The sequence below is a fragment of the Kogia breviceps genome, chromosome 8 (genome assembly GCF_026419965.1).
Source record: "Kogia breviceps isolate mKogBre1 chromosome 8, mKogBre1 haplotype 1, whole genome shotgun sequence".
In the NCBI taxonomy this organism is placed as follows: domain Eukaryota; kingdom Metazoa; phylum Chordata; class Mammalia; order Artiodactyla; family Physeteridae; genus Kogia; species Kogia breviceps.
The window spans coordinates 91,853,453-91,874,104 of NC_081317.1; the positions used below are offsets into that span (position 1 = coordinate 91,853,453).

The following is a 20,652-nucleotide window of genomic DNA, read 5'->3' on the forward strand; positions in this document are numbered from 1 at the left end:
ATGCAGGGGCCGAGTCATCTAGAAAGGCGCCTGGGCACCTGGCATCCTGGGAGCGGGAAGGGGGCCACCTGACCCGCATCAAACCAGATTCACAGAGAGCCACTCCATCCACGAACTAGGCACCATTAAAAGCCCACCCACGGGCCTGGGGGAAGGGCAAGGAATCTTGTCATCCATCCAGGGTCATGCACTACTTTTGCAACTTCCTATAAATCTGTAATTACTTCAAAATAAAGTTTAAAAGTTGGGGAAAAGCTTCAAAGAAAGAAAACCATTCCTTAGATTAAGCTGAAACCTGCCCCCTTAGACTTTCCACACGGATCCTAACTCTTTCCTCGGGGACCCCCAAACCATATCTGCCCAGAGATTTACAGACAGTGAGACTGTGCCCTGACTCTGTTCTTCTGGCTGAACAGCCCAAAGCACCTCCGCCATCCCTTCAGGTGTGCCAAATTTCAGTTCCCAAATCCTTTTGAACTGAGGTAGTTGCCTATACCCAGAGTCCTGCTCTTGAAGACATGGCAAGATTAATAATTAACCCAGGGCCACAGGTGTAAACCACAAGTGTCCCCAGTAAACTGGGGCATGCTGTCACCCGAAAGATAATGGATGTTGGGCAAACAGGGGACCAACTCTGTGGCCTGGTCTGGATGCCAGCTACTCCTGTGGTCGTCAGAGCCAACCTCCCTGCCTGACTTGGGGTGGCCAATCTGGGGTTGTCTCAGTGAGACAGGCCTTGGGAGGGCAACCCACTCCGGCCCTCACTTTGAGGCGGTGGCAGCTGAGGCTGAGAAGGGAAGGGATCGGCCAAGTTCACCTAAACTGCTCCTAAAGAGCAACACCATTCTCACAGTCAAAACAGCGGCGAGGATAATGTCAGCCCCAATTTCCCACTTAAAACCCACAGAAGAATCCACTTAAATAAACAGTGTTACGCGAGGAGAAGCCTGAAGAAAGTACATATTTATGGAATACATTTATACCTATTTACTTTCTTTCAACAGTAAAACCTAAAGAGCGATTTGTGTGTTCCTTACCTTGTATTTTGCTTTGCTTAAGGCAGTTTGGGGTGCGGGGGATGGAGGACTAGTCTGTCCAAGAGAATGGCTTTGGCCATGGCGGGAGAAAAGGCCATTCCTGCATTTTGTCAGGCATTATGGGACAAGGCTAGGGCTCTGGGCAGAGGCAGATTCACCACAAAGCTAATGAAACAGGAACCCCAGGTCCCTCCCTGGCATGGCCCCTTCATGGTCTTGCAACTAATTTTGTGTTCTTTTTCTCCAAAAGGGCCCCCTAAATTACAGAAGCCCCAGGCCTCACCAAACCTGACCTGCCCCTTTGAGGCTGTTTTTCATTTTCCCTTGGCTCCATATTGGGGAGAACTGTGTGTCCAAGGGCAAAGGTGGACATCTCATCTAGAATAAGGAAGAATCCCCCACTTGCCTTGAGCGTCTCAGCAGCATCTTGTCTGGGTTATGTTGCCAACTTGCTGCTGCTTCTTGGTTGTCAAATTCTTTAAACATTCTTGGGTGAGTTTCTGTATGTGAAAGTGTTAGGAGAGAAGTCTTAATGTTGTCACTTTTGAGATAACAAGTCACCCCAGGGGTCATGTCCTCTCACTCCTGTGTTTTTTTTCAACTGAGCTGAGACTCAAAAGGTGAGCTGACTTGCCCAAAGTCATGAGGCAAGTTGGAAGATGAGCTGGGACTAGGGCCACTCTGATCCTCAGAGGCCCCCCTTTTTTTCTAGGATAGTCCTGCTTGTGACCTGCTTTTCCAGGCCCTCAAATAGGACTTTAGGGAAGCAGCTTGGGGTCAGCGGAAGAGCCTTCACTTCTAGAGTGAATACTGAGTACCTATAATGTGCTGGGGCCTGTTCTTGGAGCTGCCCTCATGGAACTTGCATCCAGGCTTGGCCAGTGGTCCTCTGGCCTGGACTGGGGTTCAGAGGACCTGCATGTGTAAGAGGTCCCCTCTCCCACCTAAGATGGCTCCCTTCCTTATCTTTGCTTTTTGCAACTGCCATTTCTCCAAAGACCTTACCTCCATCTTACCTTCTTATGGCTCACCTTACACTCAGCTTTTGGACTAACTGGGAGCTTCCTGAGGGCAGGTCTGCTCCATTCTTGGCTCCTGCTCCCCTACAGGGACCAGGGGGTGACCCAGAAGTGTTTGCTGAATTGAACAGAATTACCAGGGGCTGCCAAATTCAAGTGGAGAGCTGGAGCAAGGTATGAGCCTAAGAGTCAGATGGGACCTCCTAGGTCTGAGTCCCAGCTCTCCCTCCACGTGACCTGGGCAAGTGACCTCACCTTTCTGAACCTCGGTTTCCTAAGCTACAAAAAAGGGGACACCCCTACAGAGTTGCTGTAAAGAATAAGAAGTACACAAAGTGCTCGGTATAGTGCTTGGCACACAGTAAGTGCTCAAAAGACATAGCTTGTATTGTTATTTTAATATCCAACAAGCATTTGCTATGGTGTACACAGTTTTATTCTAGCTGGGGGGCTGGGAGTGAGTGGTGGGGCTGGGAACACAATAGTAACCCAAGTATAAGCCATAGCCTCAACTTCCAGGAGCAAATCCATACCCCACTGTGATTTCTAAGCCTTCAAGTCCAGCTCCTGCCTATCAGCCAAGGATAACCCAGCTTCCTGGTGCATGAAACCTGCAGTCACAGGGAGATTCTCCCGTCTAGGTACCTGGTGAAACCCCACTTATTCTTCACAGCCAGTTCCAATGGCTCCTCCTCCAGGAAGTCTTGCTAGGCTTCCTGTCCCAAGTTCACATTGTCCTCTCTTTGGCTCCCACTGACCCCTGCCTCAGACTCCCCAATTACAATACTTATCATACTGTGTACTTATCATACTGTGTTGTCACTGTTTGTTCTTCCCCCACTAGCCAAGGAACTCTTCCAGGTCAGGGAAGAATTGGTCTATTCCTTGACTCATGGCACCAGGTATGAGTTGAACGTATGTCTAATGAATGAATGAATGGGCAGATGGATGATGCATGAACAGACAGGTGAGTGGGTGGGTGTGCGGATGCAAAAGGGGTAGGCGGGTGGACCTGCCTATTAGAAGCTATATCTCTGAAAGCAGCCTTGTTAACTCTGAAAACAGCATTTTGAGGAACTAAATTATTATTATAACCATTTTATAGATAAGAAGAAGAAGATCTTGGAGGCAGAGGCAAGCCTTGAATCCTGGACTCCACCTGCTAGATTGGCCCATTCTCACAGTGGAGCTCCAAGGTTGTCACCATGATGGTGTCAAGTCATGCTGTGCAGGGGATAGGTCATTATGGGGCTGGATTAACCACAGACGACTTCTTGAAGGTGGAAGTGGTATAATCAACATCTGTGACAGGAGGGCCTGACTAGCCCAGAGAGGATGGAGGGGTCTGACTAGAATCACTGGACAAGTTGGCCACAAGCTTGGAACAAGAGTCCAGAGTCCCCTTCCACTATTAGGAATAAGCATGGGTGAATGGGCCCGTGGGAGGCAGTCCTGGTTCAAGGCCCGCCTCGACCTCCAGAACCCTCCTCTTCTTGTCCACGAAGCGGCTGTTATGAGCTGTTACCAGGCTGTTACGAGCGTGGAATGGAGCGGGTATGGAGGGGGAGGGGCAGAACGGCGTAGGCAGAGGGCCTTTGTGTCCGCTCCCAGGGAGATCAGGCGGTCCGCAGTCCCTCTCTGATTTCCAGGAGGTAAAACCAGAGGAGGTGTTTGTGTGGCTTTCCGGAAACACAGATGTTTTCGAAGCGGGAGGGATTTTTTCATCTTTGTTAAAAGGGAGAATTTCTTCCGGCCCAAAGGCAGTGTGGTGGACCCGCCTTGGTGGATGAGGTCTGGGATATCCGGTGCCGTCCGGGGCGCCCAAGTTCTCACTCCCAAACCTACCTCTTCGTATGCTTAAATGATGGCCTTGCCTTTCCTTGGGCTTCAGTTTCTTTTTCTGAACAACAACAGGTCGGCCTCCTAGATGGTCCCTGGGCCGCCTTAGGGGTCCTGGTCCCAACCGGGAACTGTCAGTGGGACCCGGTACGCCCCTCCCCGCCCGTTGCTCCCGGTCTTCCGCCCCCGCGTCCCCACCTGCACGCGCGCCGCCTCCTCCAGCGCCAGACCAACCGGGTGGCCGCGGTGCGAGTCCTGCACCGGGCAAAGCGCGCACACGCAGTGGCGGCAGCGGCGACAGAAGAGCTCAGCCACGCGGTCGCCGTGCTCCGGGCAGCGCCAGCCGCGCGCGTCTTCGGGCTCCGCTGGGCCCAGCCCCCCAGGAGTCCCACTTGGCGCCGCCGCGCTCGCCAGGCCGCTGAGCAGAGAGGGGCCGGCGGGGAAATCGAAACCTGGGCGCTGGGGCGGGGCACTCCGGGCCGTCCCAGTTCCGGCAGGGAAAGACAGATATATGGCAGGGCGCCGCCTGCAGGCCAGGGCACAGCCGCAGCATCATCACCCTGCGGACAGCACGGTGCTCTCCCGCCCATCTGCCCGGGCAGTGAATGCTTAGACCTGGTCTCCGGGCTCTGTGTCTAGCCCAGAGGCGGCCGCAGCACAAATGGGGGCTCACTTCGAATGGGCTAACTAACTGCAAGGAGCTGGGCTTCCCCGCTGAGTGACGCTCGTCCAGTCATGATCAGAAAACTGCAGCCCTGTGGATGGGACCAAAATTGGCTGTGGCCTTCCGGGATGCTGTGCATTACCTAGACTTTTCATTTTCCCTTAATTCTCTCTTGCCCTATCCCCAAGAAAAATAACGATTCCCGCAATTGTGAGAAACATTCTGGAAACTCCACTTGCCCCCACGCTAAAGTCTCAGCGTCCACGGTACAGACATTATGGAAAACAGTATGGAGGTTCCTCAAAAAATTAAAAATAGAACTACCGTATGATCCAGCAATCTTACTTCTGGGTGTATATCCAAAGAATATGAAGTCAGTATATCAGAGCTATCTTCACTCCCATGTTCATTGCAGCATTATTTACAAGAGCCAAAATATGGAAACAACCCAAGTGTCCATCAGTGGATGAATGGATAAAGAAGATGTGGTATATGCACGTATATAAATGTTATTCAGACTTAAAAGAGGAAATCCTGCCATTTTCTAAATGAATGAGCCAGGAAGACATTATGCTAAGTGAAATAAACCAGATGGAGAAAGACAAATACTGTATGATTCTTAAATATGTGGAATCTAAAAAAAAAAAAAAAAAAAAAAGTCAAACTGATAGAGTAGAAAGGTGGTTGCCAGGGGCTGACAGAAAAGGGTAGGGGGGGAAAGGGTACAAACTTTAAGTTACAGAACCCATAAGTTCTGGGGATCTAATGTACAGCATGGTGACTATAGTTAATAATACTGTATTGTACACTTGAGATTTGTTGAGATTGGATCTCAAATGTTCTCAACCACACACAAAAAATGGTAACGACATGAGGTAATGGATGTGTTAATCAACTTGATTGTGGTGATCATTTTACAATGTATTCATATTGTAATCATCACATACACCTCAAGAAATCACAAACAACATAAATATATACAATTTTTGTCAATCATACCTCAATAAAGCTAGGGAAAAAAAGTCTCAGCTCCCACCTACAAAGCCCTTGGCTCTTTCCTTTTTTTTTTTTTTTGGCCACAACGCTCGCATGTGGAACTTCCCCTAGCAGGGATCGAACCCACGCTCCCTGCAGTAGAAGCATGGAGTTTTAACCCCTGGACAACCAGGGAAGTCTGCCCTTGGCTCTTAATACTCATGATCTCTGCCCTGTCTATGCTCCACACTTTGCTTGTTTCCAGACTATGGAACAGCTGGTTTTCTCTGCTTGGAACTCTTTTCCCCAAATGCTCTTTGCCTTGTTTACTCCTATTTATCCTTCAGGTTTCTGCCTAAATATCATTTCCTCCAAGAAGCCTTCCTTGCTTCTCCTCCAAGAGCAGCCTGAATGTCCCCTTCCTTCCAACCACGACTAAAAACTCTTTGGAGGGTAGGAACCAAGTCTTTCTTGCCTGTTTCCCAGCTTGGTTTCTGGCCCAAACAAGTGGGTATTTCCAAAAGTTCACTTTATGCCACCTTGCTTTCACGAAAGACCTACATTAGTACTTGCTTTCACTAACGGAAAGAAATCTGAAGAGGATTTTAGCTTTTATGAGAAAAGACAAAAAGTGAAAATATGTTCAGCGTTTGTTTTACAGCAAGCTATGATAGAGGCATTGGTGCACCCCCTAGCACCCCAAGCAGTGGGAGTGGCACCACCAAGCTCCTCCCCCAGGAACTACACTCAGCATCTAAACATTAGGCCGTCTTAGCCTTGAACTGTGCCTGTGAGCATTTGTGCTTTATCTGGACTTATTTTGTGTGTCTGTTAGCTAGTTGAGTTAAGGTAATTGCTTCTTCACTTTAGCCATTTTGGCTTACAAAACGTTTCATAAGAACCCTCTACTTTCAGATAGCGAGGGAAAACTGTCATTGGTATTTGTGAAACAAGTCAAGGAAAGCTCCATGTATTAAAATGTCTAGGAAGATGTTGTTTATTATTTTGTTACATTCTTTCCATTGCACTATTCCACATCTATTTATTTTCACTTTTTTTTTTTTTTTTTACAAAGGTACAAGGAATTTCAGAAACAATATTAAAACAATCAAACTGTTTCAGGCACGGTTTCATATTAAAAGCATAGATTGATTTCTGACTTCCTGCTTCCCTCTATGATACAATCTCAATGACTGTAGAGCTGAGGTGGATACACCCCAAAGCTCATCTCCCAGTGCTGTCTTCATTCTCAGAAAGTTCCTGAGTCAACAGTCAGGGGGTTCCTAGGGTATGGAGTAAGGAGACGAGTACACATTCTGCTTGCCCTGAGCTTGAGGGCCCTGCAAATGCTGGGCGAGTTCCACTTCATCAGTCAAGAACAAAAATGTAATTTTAAAAAATGTCTTAAAAAAATATCTGATAAAAATTACCTATCCCTCTCCCTTGCTGTGAAATAATTTAAATAATTTATTGTAGATGTAAAAAAAAAAAAGAAGAAGAAGGAAAAAGGAGTCTGTTCATGGATGCCTTCGTATTGTTTTTAAGTACAAGGTCTGGGTCCCTCAGGGGTGAGGAGAGCTTGAGAAGGAAGGGATGTCTCTGTGTCGAGGAGGCATGCGGGAAGCTCTCCAGACTGGCCCCACCTCCATGCCTTGCAGACTGGCCCCACCTCCATGCCTTGCAGCCAGTGCCTTTTGGGCTTGATGATTCTTCATTCTCTGAGGTTAGGTATTCTCTTCTGAAGTTGGGGATAATAACACCTAGCTGACCCGTATTAGAATAGAATGTGTCAGTGATTGAGGGTGGGAGTGCTTTGTAAACTGTGACATGCTGGCCGCAAATGAGGGGGGAAAGGTAACCCCATCCAGTGGAGCTCTGCTCCCCTAACAATGCCTGGGATTTGGCCTTTGGCAAGCTTGGCAGGCCCCAGTGACTGAGTAAACCCGACAAGGAACGTGGGCACCTGGTGTGTGTGGGCAAACAAGGGGACGCAGCCATGCCTCGGGGAGGGGGCAGTCGGGAGCACAGAGCCCTCACTGCGCTGCAGTCAGGGTCCCAGAGACACCCAGGACAATGCTTCTTGACTTTTTTTTAGGAGCTTCCAGCATGGACTCAGAAGATAGGGTTGAAGTCCCAGATCCTGTCTGGCGCTCACTGTCCTCACCTTTACTGAAAATAGGTACAGAAAGACCAGCCCAGTGGGTCTCTCTGTCCTCTCTGTATTGCAGAATTACCTGGGAACTTATAAAAACATACACAAGGTCAGGACCTACTCTGGAGATTCGGCTCCAGCTGGTCTGAGGTTGGGCCTGGGTATCTGTATTTCCTGAAGGCTCCCAAGGGGATTCTAAGGTACAGCCTGGGTTGAAACCTACCAGGCTAGGTGGCCTCCTGCAGTTCCCATCTTAGCTCCAGGATCGCCCTGTGCAATGGGCAAACTCATCGTCTGCCATAGTCTTGGTAAAGAGGGGCACATTTAACTTCCAACATTCCCCGTCTCTAGCTGGGTTGCTGTACTGACCACTGAGAAGGAGAGAACCTTAGAGAAAGGGCTCAGAATACAGATTCACAAAGGAGGGACACAGAAAAACTCTCAGGCCAGAAGGGAAGTCAGGGCCATCTGGTCCCACTTCCTTGCCTAGTATAGCCATCCTTCTCCAGAAACCCTCATGGCTGGGCAGCCATGGGGCTCTGCAGGCACACTTCCAGGCTGGGGTTCCCTACCTCCTGGGGACCTCTTCTATGCCTACATCATCCTGGAGGAGGCAGACTCTGCGACCTCAGGGCTTTGGTGGTGGCAGTCAGTAGCCATGGGCACCACTCTGCTGTCTGCATCCCCACATAAGGGATAGTGTCTACCCATATTCGGCTGATTCTGGTTGAAGAGAGAGAGGATGGCCTCCTGTCTGTGTTCTACAATTAGGCTGAACCCTGACTTTACTTCCCTGAAGTTAAACTTCCTCTGCCTCTTTGTCAATGTCTTTGGAGTTCCTGCAGCAAACCCAGATCATCACCCTACAAGTAGTTTTCCTTAGGTCAAGGCCAAGGTTTCTTATCTCAGGTGGCAGATCCTATAGAGGGCAGCGCATTCCAGGGTCCCCCTTGTTCAGATGGAGAAAGTGAGACCAGAGAGGTAATGACTTGCAAGAGGTCACTGAGCAAGTCAGGGGCACAGCTGAGGCCAGAACCAACGGATTCCTGCCTTGTGGGCTGAGAACTGCACATCTGCTGCATCATAAACCGCAGAAAGGCAGACCCAGGAGACCAGAAGCTCAGCCCAGCCTGGCCATGAACTCTCTGGGGACCTTGGTTGATTACTTGCCTCTCTCTGGGCCTCAGTTTCTCCACCTGTAAAATAAGGAAGTTGGGCCACGTCACTGGTTTTCAAACTTCTAATATTTTTTTAGTAGCAGAATTATGTATTCCATAGAAGCTAATGTATAAAACAGAAAGAAGGGGAGCTGACTGGTAGGAATGGAGGCGGGGGGGGCACAGCCCTCCTGACTTAGCCTTCCCCCCTTGCTATGGACCACAGTTTGAAAAACACAGGAAGGTTCACCTCCTAGGACCTTCCAGCTCTAACTTTCTACAATGTTCTTCCCCTTGAGAAGTTACCGTGGACCCTTCAAAACAATTAAACAGAAGGCAAGGTATCATCTAAAAAGAGTCAATTCAGACACTGTTTCAAGAAGGCAAATAGAAAATCGGCACCAGGTCCCACTGGAATCTTTCAGCGACCAAGAGTTTCATCTCTGGTAAAAAATACAGAAATAGTGGCTGTTCTCGGGGGACCTGTGGTTTGGTTCCGGACCTCCCCATGAGCCGAGTGGTGTCCCTGAGGGCGAGGAGGGCAGAGGACCCCGCTCAGAGCCTCTCTGAGCCCATCCGCAAGTTTTTGATCTCCAGTTCCAATTGTTTGGCCTGGACCTCACGCTGGGTCACCAACTCCCGGAGCCTTCGGATCTCATCTTGTTGCCGATAGAACATCTGCAGCAGCTGGGAAAGCACAGAGCAGAGGGGAAGGTCACCTGGGTGTCCTGGGATGCAATGGGTCAGGACACCCGCAGAAAGCATTAAACATTGCCCCTTTTTGACTCAGAAAGGTGGGTGATTACATTTACATGGCTGAGGCCTGAGGGGACAGCCATGGCATAGATCTTTTACAAAAACCTAGTTTTCTTCACCCAATAAATGAAAATCAAAAAGTCTTGACGTTTCAGACATTTTTTGCCTCCTTAGATTCCCCCATGGGTGGAGCAAAGGATACTTGGCCCTGAAGTCTTGGAGATTGGAGTTTTTACCACCGCTAAACTACGTGACCTCAGGCAGGTTACTTACCCTCTCTGAACTTCAATTTCCTCCTCTGGAAACTGGGGGTCAGAAAACTAACCTCAGCATTATTATAATTGTTGCCACTGTATACAGTGGTACTAGATGTTGGGTGTTCCCCTTAAGGATTTCGATTTTCCACTGGATGCTAACAACACCCTTATGAGGGTGGTAGTATTAGTACCCCCACTTCACCACTGTGGAAACCGAAGCTGAGAGATTCAGCCATGCCGCGGAGCAAATAAGCCCATGCGCCACAGCTACTGAGCCTGTGCTCTGGAGCCCGTGAGCCACAACTACTGAGCCCACGCACCACAATTACTGAAGCCCCCGTGCCTAGAGCCCGTGCTTCGCAAGAGAAGCCACAGCAATGAGAAGCCCACGCGCCGCAACTCGCCCCTGCTCGCCACAACTAGAGAAAGCCCGCGCGCGGCAACGAAGACCCAACGCAGCCATAAATAAATAAATAAATTTATTTTAAAAAAGAGAGATTCAGCCCCCGGGTCCAAGGTCCTAGAAGTAGCACTCAGTAGAGCCAAGATCAGAATCCCTCTGTGAGACACCAGCCCTTGTGTTCTTAGCCGCTACACGCTCCCAGGGCTGTTGAGAAAATACAGTCAGGAGATATATCGAAGTGCCTACCTACCCAGGGCCTGGCACACAGGAGGCACTTAACAAATGTTGACTGAGCGCACAGAAAGTCCTACAGCATCAGAAGTGGAAGGGACTTTACCACCTACCAAGTCAAACCCTCGGCATTTTACAGATGGTTCCCTACCACCTGTAAGTAAACCCACCATCTTGACACACAGATGGTGCTCATGACGTATTTGTGAGTGAATCAACAAAGTGAGTTAAGGGGCTAGGCCAGGCCACACAGCTGGTTATTTTCCTTGCCCCTCACTTTCTGCCCCCCCGCCCCCCGCAGCTGCTCACAGCTGCTCCCCTCCCTTGGCAGGCCTACCCCACGCTCGTTCGCACCTCGTTCTCTGTCTTTGGTGGGGGGCATTCGAAGATGTCAAAGCCATTTGTGAACCAAGTTTTCTTCTCCTCCAGTCTGTGTTCTGCTGCCCAACGTGGAGCCCTCTCCTCCAGCAGGGAGAGGGGTCTCCGGCCATCTTCTGCAGCCAGCTTTTCTGTCTGGTTGAAGAGACGAGGCGAGGTGTGGGGCCTGGGCTTGGAGAGGGGTCTCTCTGGGGGCAGAGGCTGGGGCCTCAGCAGCTCGGAGCCAGGCCTAAGGGACATCAGGACTGGCCCTGGGAGGGAAGCAAAGGGCTGGGTGAGGACTGAGTGCCCCCAAGCAGGTGGGCACGGGGGGCACTGACACACGCAGACACACACAGAGCCACACGGAGACACAGAGATACACGTGACACGTGTGGGCGATATGGCTACATGCAGACAGGCACAAACCCACAGACCAGGGCAAGCAGAGCGCAAATACACACTCGTGTGATTATCTAAGCGAGGCTTCGTTTGTAGGGGCTGCCCCAGAATACCGCGGGCTCCTCGTGCCTGCGCTGCGCTCTGCCGTCTACCAGTTCATGAATTCTCCCAACACCCCAAGAAGCAGGGGAGGCAGGCTACAACGAGGAAACTGAGCCCAGAGAGGAGCGAGACTGTCTAAGGGTTACATATCAAAGGGAGGGGGCAGCAGGCAGCTCCAGGGGCCGCAGCAGGGGCGGGAGCACACACTGCCTGCCCCTGCGCAGGCCCTTACGCTGACAGGCCAGGGAGGGAGAGTCAGGGCAGGCAAAGTGGGGCAGAAGGGCCCGGGCTGGGGCTGCTGCCTAGAGGGTTTCTGGGGTCAAAGAGTAATTGCAGAGCTGGCGGGAGGATGGGCAGGGGGCGTCCAGCTGAGACTCTCCAGTCACTGTGCACAGCCCAGATTTTTTTTTTGTTTCCGGTACGCGGGCCTCTCACTGTTGTGGCCTCCCCCGTTGTGGAGCACAGGCTCCAGACGTGTAGGCCCAGCGGCCATGGCTCACGGGCCCAGCCGCTCCGCGGCATGTGGGATCTTCCCGGACCGGGGCACGAACCCGTGTCCCCTGCATCGGCAGGCGGACTCTCAACCACTGCGCCACCAGGGAAGCCCACACAGCCCAGATTTTAAAGATGTTTTCCTTGGAGCAAAATCCCTTGATTCAGAGGGAGTTTCCTGAGCCACTTGGGACGAGCCCCTCCCTCCCTGGACCCATATGCGACCATCCTAACCACTGGCAACCGACTGTCAAGGACCAGTCCTCCGGGGTTATGGGTTACGGGAGGACACAAATACCAGCCAAACCCCTCTCAGCGACTTGGGGCAACTGGACGCTCCGCTGTCCCCCACATTCAGCCGAGGCCTTTTCTCTGCCTTCCTCACCTTTATTCATCCCACTGAGCCACTCCTGGGCCGTCAGAGAGGGCTGGGCACCTGCCGTGGGCGGGTAGATGTCCTCTTGGTAGGATTCCGACTGCAGAAGTCAGGACAGTCAGAGCAGGGATGGTGGGGGGGGGGCGCTTAGAGATCCAGGGGTGCAGACTTACCTCAACCCCTGTGAGTTGAGGAAACTGAGGCCCAGAGAGCAAAGGGATGTGCCCAAGGTCACAGAGCAGCTCAAGAGCAGAGGGGGGAGGGACAGCACGCTGACCACGAGAAAGGCTTCCCCTTGAGGAGGGGCCATCAGCCTCTCTGTTGCTCCCCCAGGGGTGTGGGCTTCAGGCTCCAGGTCCCGGGGTCCTTCTTCTCCAGGAGGGGTTCCCCACCTCCCTCAGAGACGGCTCACACCACCCTTACCCGCCGGGGTACAATCATGGATATGGGCTCGATGAGGCTTTTGGTTGTAATCAGCTTGTAGAAGCGGAAGATCTCACAGGAGGACACGTCGAGACCTCTCTTTGGCATAACACCTGTCGGGAGATGACCAAGGAGGGCCAAGAGATTCCTCAGGGTGGGCTGGGGCCCCAGGGCCCCAGGGTGAGTGGCAAAGCCAGGCTGAACACCTGGATGTGAACAGAGACCAGCCTCTTTCCATTATCCTTCCCTTAACAAACAGTCCTACATTGGACCAGGCCCCGAGCTGGGGAAATGGGGTTGAAATCCTCAGACTTTGTCCCCTACCTTCAAGGATTTTAGCTAAACTTTTACAGGAAGTGTGCTCTGCTCAAGGCCCTCCATCACCCTCCCCATACCTCCCCACCCAGATGCTCTTAATAGAGTGATGCCAGCTTTCCTTTGATTAGTGTTAGCATGCTATCTTTCTCCATCTTCACTTTTTTTTTTTTGGGTCGTGCAGCGTGGCCTGTGGGATCTTAGTTTCCCGACCAGAGATTGAACCCGTGTCCCCTGCGGTGGAAGCACGGAGTCTTAACCACTGGACCGCCAGGGAAGTACCTCCATCTTTACTTTTAATCTAGCTGTGTCTTTATATATAAGTGGGTTTCCTGTAGAGGGCATATAGTTGCGTCCTGATTTGTTTTGTTTTGTTTTGAATCCCTAAACACACTTAAAAAGTAGTGCCTCTCTTAGGTCAATGCCCCCATCTCCTTGCTACTGCTGTAACTGCTTAACTTTCAGCTAGAACACCTTCATCCTCTCCCCATGCTGTGCTCTGCTTCCCTTTTGGCTCCTCAAGCCTTGCCTCCTCCAGTAAGCCCTCCCAGACTTCTTCCTGTGTGCTCCCAGAGAACCTCCCACATACCTCAACTAGAGCTCCCACGACTCAGAGCGTTGACCTGCTGTCTCCCCTCCCCAGTGAGGGGCCCTCTAGGGTGAGGCCTGACTCATCCCTGTCTCCCCAGGCCCCAAGTGGCCTCAGTGTCCCACACTCACCGATCCCCTTCTGTGGGTTATAGGAGCGGTACTCGGTCAGGTAGTTTAGGTGAGGTTTGTCAGTGCTGACCTCATAGTAGCGGATGTTCCCGTCTCCCTGTGGAAGGGAGGGCACCGCTCAGAGCCGGGCACCATCAGACCCCCACCTGGTACCCATTGCCACACAGCAGAAACCTGGAGAGGACTGTGAGTGAAGAGCTGGCAGAGCCACCTCTCACAAGGGCAGACCTGAGGACTGTCACCAAGGCAGCAGGGCACCAAGACACCTCATTTTAACACTTAGTCCCCCCAACCAAAGCCCACACAGATGCCTCCAAGGCAGAGGCTCTGGGAGCATAGGCCTGAACCCCACTCCCATCTGAGAGCTGCACACAAAGGTCAGAAGTGGGGTTCCTGAGACCATCCAGTGGGTCTTACCCCAGGGGCATTTCTGGTTGTCAGTCGTAACGACTGGGCGGGGAGGTGGGTGCTGCTCCTGGCATTGGTGGGTAGGGGCCAGGGATGCCAAGTGCAAGATAGTCTTACCCAATGAAGACCTGCTCTGCCTCAAATTTGAAGGTGCCCCTGCCAAGAAACACTGACTGGTCCCTCCTTATCTGGACCTAGAACTGAGGAGGGACTAGCTCAGGGTGTCCGGCAAAGCCCTGGCCCCAGGTGTTCTTGTGGAGCCAGGAAGGTGGGAGAGGGGCGGGGCTCACCACAGGGGGAGAGTATCTAGCCACTCCTGCCTGTCCCTGACCCTGCCCCGTACCCCAAGGGCCCCAGGCTGCGGTCTGGCCACCAGTGGCACCAGGCCGCCACCTCCCTCCCATGTCAGACTGACCTTCCCCACCACGTAGAGCATGTTGGTGTCCGAGTCATAGAACGGAAACAGCACGCCTGAGGAGCCATCGAGGTCCTCCTCTGCGAGAGGCACAGAGAGGTCATCCTGCAAGGGAAGGGAGACCAGGAGGGCCTAAGGGTCTCTCATGGAGTGCCCCTTGGTGGTGCTAAGATAAGAATTCCTGTCACAGGGCTGTGTGTGTGTGTGTGCATGTGTGTATGTGTGTGTGTGTGAGAGAGAGACCACCTCCTTTTCCCTTGCTAGCATTTTACCTTTAAAGAATCATTTCTCATACACATGATGTCACTCCAGCCCTCCTCCTCCTGTTTTATATCTACTATAATGCAAGGAGATTCAGACGAGAGGAAGCGATCTGTCGAACTCTGGCCAAGTGCTCCTTGAAATTAATACTACTTGGCCTCGTCTTCATTCCCATCCCCACCCCCACCCACCTTGAACGGGCAGCTCCTCTTGCCCACACACCTCCCTATTTCACTTTAAGGGCTTGCTCCAGCTGTTCCCTCCGCCTAGAAGGCCCTTTCTTTCTCCTGCCCTCCCCCCACCCCCAAGTCCTGATCCCAAACTCAGCCACCTCCCCTCCCCCACGCCGAGGCTTCTCCTGGGTCCTGACCCCTCCCCTTCCTTGAACAACAAGCTGCACAAGGTGTGACACTGGTGAGGGGGCGCTGGTGGGGCTGCTCGGGAGACTCACCTGGTCCCACAGGGCCATCTGCCGGTTGTTCCATCGGGATGTGCCCGTGGACAGCAGCTTCTTCAGGTTCCCCAGAAATAGCACTTTGTTGGCCCGGTGCCCCTTATAGCTGGCTTCCTGGAGGGACATGTGTGGTCAGGGACACCCTGTCTTTGCTTACGCTGCTGCTCCACCTGGAATGCCTTCTTTTCTCACCCCAGCTCTGCCTGGAAAATCCTTCCAGAGGCACCACCTCCAGGAAGCCTTCCTGGGTCTCTCCCATCCACATAAAGTCTCTCCCACTATTTTTGTTGAGAGTTCTTTTTCTGAGCTAGGACAGAGGTAAACTTCGGCCCAGCTCCATGTTTTTCCTAAAAGATTATTATTGAGCATCCACTATATGCAAGGCATGGGGCTGGGTGGCCACTGTCACCTGGGATATCTCATTTAACCCTCCCAGAGGAAGGACTAATGGCCCATTGTTGCAGATGAGAAAATAGATGCTCAGAGAGCAGAAAGTGCCTGTCTAAGGTCACACAGTGGATAACAGTGGTGCCCTGAGGTTTCTTGACCCCATGTCATGCCTCCTGACAGAGGTGAGGCACAATGACAAACTTTGGAGTTAGACCAGGTTCCAGTCCCAGCTTTCAATGTGAGCAAGTCCCTTAGCCTCTCTTCAGCCTCAGTTTTCTCATCTGAAAAATGGGTATGACATATTCTACACCCCCCCCCCAAGAGACGGGGATAAACACGCCTGAAGGCTTGGCCAGAACATTAACATCATTACTGCCCTGTTCTCAGACCTCCCCCACCCTGCCATGCCCACTCTACTCCTCGCTCCTCTGACCCCAAGCCAGACCCCAGCCCAGCACTGACCTGGAGGACGGCCCCTGCTCGGGGGTCGAGAACCCGAATCTTGCGGTCTTTACAGGCAGTGGCCAGCAGGCTGCCGTTGGTGTTGAAGGACATGGAGAGGATCACGTCTTGGTGACAGTTAATTGTCTTCACGGGGGTCATGATTACAGCGTCCTTTGTATCCAGATTCCAGACCATCACCTGCATGGCAGAGAGCTGGCTCTGAGCACAGTGCATCCCCCCGAGCCCCGCCCTGGCCTCCACAGTCACGCGCCAGCCAGGCTGCAGTGAAACACGGTATCCCCGGGAGGGAAGCCACAGATGGCAGTTTGGCCAAGAGGCCTCGGGTGGGAGGATGGGTCTGCTGGCTGAAGCTGCCACGAGGCAGGAGGGGGAAGTGGGGAGTCAGGCTATCTGGCAGTGAAAAGAAAACACCATCTGCTTGGAGCCATGAAACATCCATGCTGGGAGGACCCCAGGGGACCAGATAATCCAGGGGGTTTCAAGCAGTCATTAGCAACAGTTTCTACCACACAGATAACAAGGGCTGCCATGTTTAGCTACATAGGCTGTGCACTGCACAGCTTCAGGGCAACCCATTCCCGTAGTCTATAATGTGAATAGCGCCCCCTGGAGTTGTGTACAGATAAACTGTACAACCATAAGCAGTTGCTAGCACACCCTACATAAACAGATAATAGAGCACTTCTGATCAGAACGGGATAAAGGACCTCTCAACCACTCTCATCGCACATCAACCCCATTTGTGTGCAGACTGAGAAACTGAGGCCCAGAGAAGACAAGGGACTTTCCCAGGTCATACTGCAAGTCAGGGACAGAGTGGGAATAGAATCTAGGTCTCCTCTACTGTGAATTTTCCCAATCCACAGGGCCCACAGCTCGCTAGCTTTGAAATCAATGGAGCAGGGGGAGGCATCTCTGGGCAGGGTCCAGCCCATCCCCTCCAGAAAGACTAATGGATTGAACAGTGTCTCCACCCACCCACCCCCAAACTCATATCTACCTGGAACTTCAGAATGTGACCTTATTTGGAAACAGGGTCTTTGCAGGTGTAATGCGTTACAATGAGGTCATACTGGATTTGGGTGGGCCCTACATGCAATGACCGTTGGCCTTGTACGAAGAGGAGGGGATGTATAGATACACAGAGAAGAGGGCAGAAGACAGAGGCAGACTGGAGTGATGCAGCTACAAACCAAGGAATGCTTGGAGCCACTAGAACCTAGAAGAGGCACAGAAGGGCTTTTCCCTAGAGACTTCGGAGAAAGCATGGCTCTCTCTCCTAACACCTTGATTTTGGATTTCTGGCCTCCAGAACTATGTGAGAATACATTTCTGTTGTCTTAACCCCCCAAGTCTGTTCATATGTCAGGGTAGCCCTGGGAAACTAATACACAGACCCACCTTGTAGTCATAGCCGGAGCTGAAGAGGATACTGGCGGCTGTGGGGTGCCACTCCACCAGGCCCACCCTGCGGGCATGGCCCACCAGCTCCTTCTTGCAGGCTGTGAGGTTCTTTGCCAGCAGCTGCTTGGGGATGTCCCAGATTTTAATCTGTCAGGGAAGACATGGCCCAAGGGAAGGGTTAGCCGGGGTCGCCTTGGCCGTCCACGACCCTGAGCCACAGAACTGGCAGTGCTCAGCAGACAGTCCGGGGGAGCTCTCTCTGTATCTATCTCTCACTCAGTGGAGAGGCAGCTGGGGCCCCTCAGAGAGACAGGCGCTTTGCCAAGGTCCTCCAGCCCAAGCAGGGGCTGGAGATGAGCCCAGGCCTCTGGTAATCTTTGCCATTCTTAGCGACCTGAGGCAGTGGGTGAGTGGATGGGCCACAGGCCTGATTCCCAGGCTGGATGTCAGAGCAAACCTGCCTCTCAGCCTAGAATACCCCTCAAAGTACAGTGCTCTACCCCCTCCTGGTCCCAAAGGCTCAAGGTAGAGTTTCAAATGCCAGGAGAAAGTGTTTATGCTACCTCCTCAGGGAGCTAGGGAGCCAGCACAGTCTCTGGAGCAGGACAGGGCAGGGATAACCCCCAACCACTTCCATTATAGGGACCCCCTTGGATGGCCCAGAAGAGGAAGACTAAAGGCCAGAAGGTAGGGATGGATGGGGTCACAGGCCTGTATTCCACAGTGAGGGCCTGGGAGGAGGGGCCTGGGGCTTCCTTCCAGAGCAGCGTTGTTGAGGATGGAAGGGGCTTACATGGTAGAAGGTCATCTCCCCATCACAGGACATACAAACGGAGGAACAGAGTATGCTACAGAGGGTGACAGAGCCCAGGCTGGTGTTGACTTAACGTCCCTTATTGTCCTGCAGGGCTCTCAGGCCCCTATGTGGTTGTATGTCCTCTATCTCTTAGGATCTATGGGCTTTCAGGTAGACTTTGCTTTTAATTCAGCATTTATTTCCTGGTCATCTTGGATTTAAAACCAGAAAGCCAACCTCACAATAGTGCCAGGCTCCAGAGAGATGGGAGTCTGGTCAGGGCTGTTACCACACAGAACTGGACCTGGCTGGAGGACAGACTCTGGGCAGGCCTGTTTGGTAAAAACAGACACCATCCCTCAGAGCTAGAGGGTCACCCCTGCCACTCCCAAGAGCTGTGAACACTCCTCCTGCCCCCGGGGCAGCTGGGAAGGGACGGGTGATGAGGCTAGCTAGGAATTTAATAAAGACCTTGAAGGGAGCCTTCAAAGAAGGCCTGAAAGGGCAGGTATTCCAGGAGTGAACACAGAGTCAGATACTTGATATCCTGTCAGAAGCCCTACACTCATTTGAGACAAGGTCAGTTCTCACAGGGCCCGGCTGTCCCTTTGGTGAAGCCACATCTCCAGACACTGTCCTTTATGTTCCTCAGCAACCCTCATATGGAAAATGACACAAGTCCTCTTAGAATTTTCTACCTGCTTCTCTCTATGAATGGGTCTGTTTCCTTTGATCAGACAGTGAGGCTATTTCCTTTTTTTTTTTTTTTTTTGCCTTGGCTGCCAGGCAGCTCCAAGCTAAGCCTGGAATTCAACAGCTGCAAACCTCCATAGTTAAATTCCTCCATCTGTGGCTGCTGCTCTTTAGGGAAGTGGAACAGCTCAGTGGAAGAAGATTGGGGTCTGGAATCAGGCCTTAGTCGGAACCCTGGCTCTGCCTCCACAAACTGTGTGACCTTGGGCAAATTGCCACACTTCTCAGATCCTCAGCTTCTGCATCAGAAAAACATCCTACCTTGTGGGGTTGCTGGGAAGACCGAGTGAAATGATATGTGTAATGAGAGTCAGGAACACAACGGGCTCACAATAAAGGGTAACTATGACTTTCATCCTTATTTCAATCATCTGATCATATCTGTGTCTTTTGTTTTAAGCCACACCCGCTGAGTTTTAGAAGTAGGCAGAGAATACGTTATAAATAACACCAAACATTGTGGAGTCAGGGACTATGATCCTGGTACAGAACAGGGGCTCAAAAAGCTGGTGGGACTGAAGGTTTGGGGATGGTTTTGGTGTTCACATTCGTTTAAGGTTCCCACTCTTATCCTTTAAAATCTTCCCTCCTCACTGTCTATGAGATTATGTGGCACAATATTTTTGGGCCACAGTAAAAATGCCCTTCACAGCATTTTATAGTTCCCCCCAAAGATGGGCTTCCCCACTGGGAAATGAATCCCACTGGATTTTCATTAGACGGTTGGGAGCTATTATGCTCATTTTATAGATGGGGGAACTGAGGCCCATAGAGAGGAGGGGTGGTACCCCAAGTCCCACGGAGCCCAGAGCTTCTCCTCCTCAATCTAACTTACCCCCTCTGCACACAGTGACCTCACCTCATGAAGGATGAAGGAGTTAGGAAAATCAGAGCTGAGTCCAGACACCATGCCGTCTCCCTCTGCCCCAGTCCCACTCCTCTCGGGAAAGGGAAACGCCTCACGCACTGACACTCACCGTGGCATCTTCAGAACAGGAGGCGATCTCAAAATCATTGAAAGGGTTCCATTTGACGTCTAAGACATTCCCTCTGTGCCCGCAGACCTTTGGGTAGTGGGGGTCCAACTTTCCCGTCTGTAAAACAGTACCCAGGAAGGTTGGGGAGGGAGGGGGCTAATTCCACTTTAGCACCTGGAGGGTCTCTCGGGCAGCCAGCAATCACCGAGTAGACAAGAAAACGTACGGGGCCGAACTGGGAGTGAATCTAGGACTTACCACTAACCCCTGTGTGATCCTGTGGGAGTCACGGCACTTCTCTGAGTCTCAGCGTCCTCCTCAGTAAAATAGAGGTGATGATAGGTATTTCAGAGCATTCATGTGAGGATCATAGGAGACGAGGTGTGGGAAGGGTCTAGCACAGTGCCTAGCACATGGTAGGTGTTCAGTAAAAGGATGTTTCCCTTCATATACTGCTGGCGGGAATGCAAAAATGGTGCAACCACTGTGGAAAACAGTCTGGCAGCTCCTCAAAAGGTTACACAGAGTTAGTATATGACCCCGTAATTCTACTCCTAGGTATAGCCTCAAGAGAAATAAAAACATAGGTCTACAAAAAGACTTGTACACCAATGTTCACAGCAGCATTATTCATAATAGCCAAAAGGTGGAA

The 20,652-nt window shown here is 51.7% G+C and overlaps 2 protein-coding genes across 5 annotated transcripts in view; both read right to left on the reverse strand.

Annotated features, from left to right (window-relative positions):
- Positions 1-8,397, reverse strand: part of TRIM14 (tripartite motif containing 14) — a 34,066-nt gene extending 25,669 nt beyond the window's left edge. Inside the window, 4 exon segments of the mRNA XM_059070937.2 lie at positions 1,444-1,468; positions 1,470-1,537; positions 4,094-4,313; positions 8,285-8,397. Of these exon segments, the coding sequence (XP_058926920.1) occupies positions 1,444-1,468; positions 1,470-1,537; positions 4,094-4,313; positions 8,285-8,397 (426 nt within the window).
- The window catches only part of CORO2A (coronin 2A), a 57,745-nt gene continuing 43,608 nt past the window's right edge, over positions 6,516-20,652 (reverse strand). The window contains exons 3-12 of one of the 4 annotated variants that reach the window (XM_059071008.2): positions 20,001-20,117; positions 17,472-17,621; positions 16,068-16,247; positions 15,213-15,329; positions 14,501-14,605; positions 13,678-13,774; positions 12,643-12,755; positions 12,229-12,319; positions 10,845-11,119; positions 6,516-9,530 (exon numbers count right to left, since the gene is read on the reverse strand). In XM_059071008.2, the coding sequence (XP_058926991.1) occupies positions 9,399-9,530; positions 10,845-11,119; positions 12,229-12,319; positions 12,643-12,755; positions 13,678-13,774; positions 14,501-14,605; positions 15,213-15,329; positions 16,068-16,247; positions 17,472-17,621; positions 20,001-20,117 (1,377 nt within the window). In that variant the 3' untranslated portion in view covers positions 6,516-9,398. Of the gene's footprint in view, positions 9,531-10,319; positions 10,464-10,844; positions 11,120-12,228; positions 12,320-12,642; positions 12,756-13,677; positions 13,775-14,500; positions 14,606-15,212; positions 15,330-16,067; positions 16,248-17,471; positions 17,622-20,000; positions 20,118-20,652 lie in introns of those variants that run through there. The other 3 variants (XM_059071010.2, XM_067039756.1, XM_067039757.1) reach the window with 3 other exon arrangements.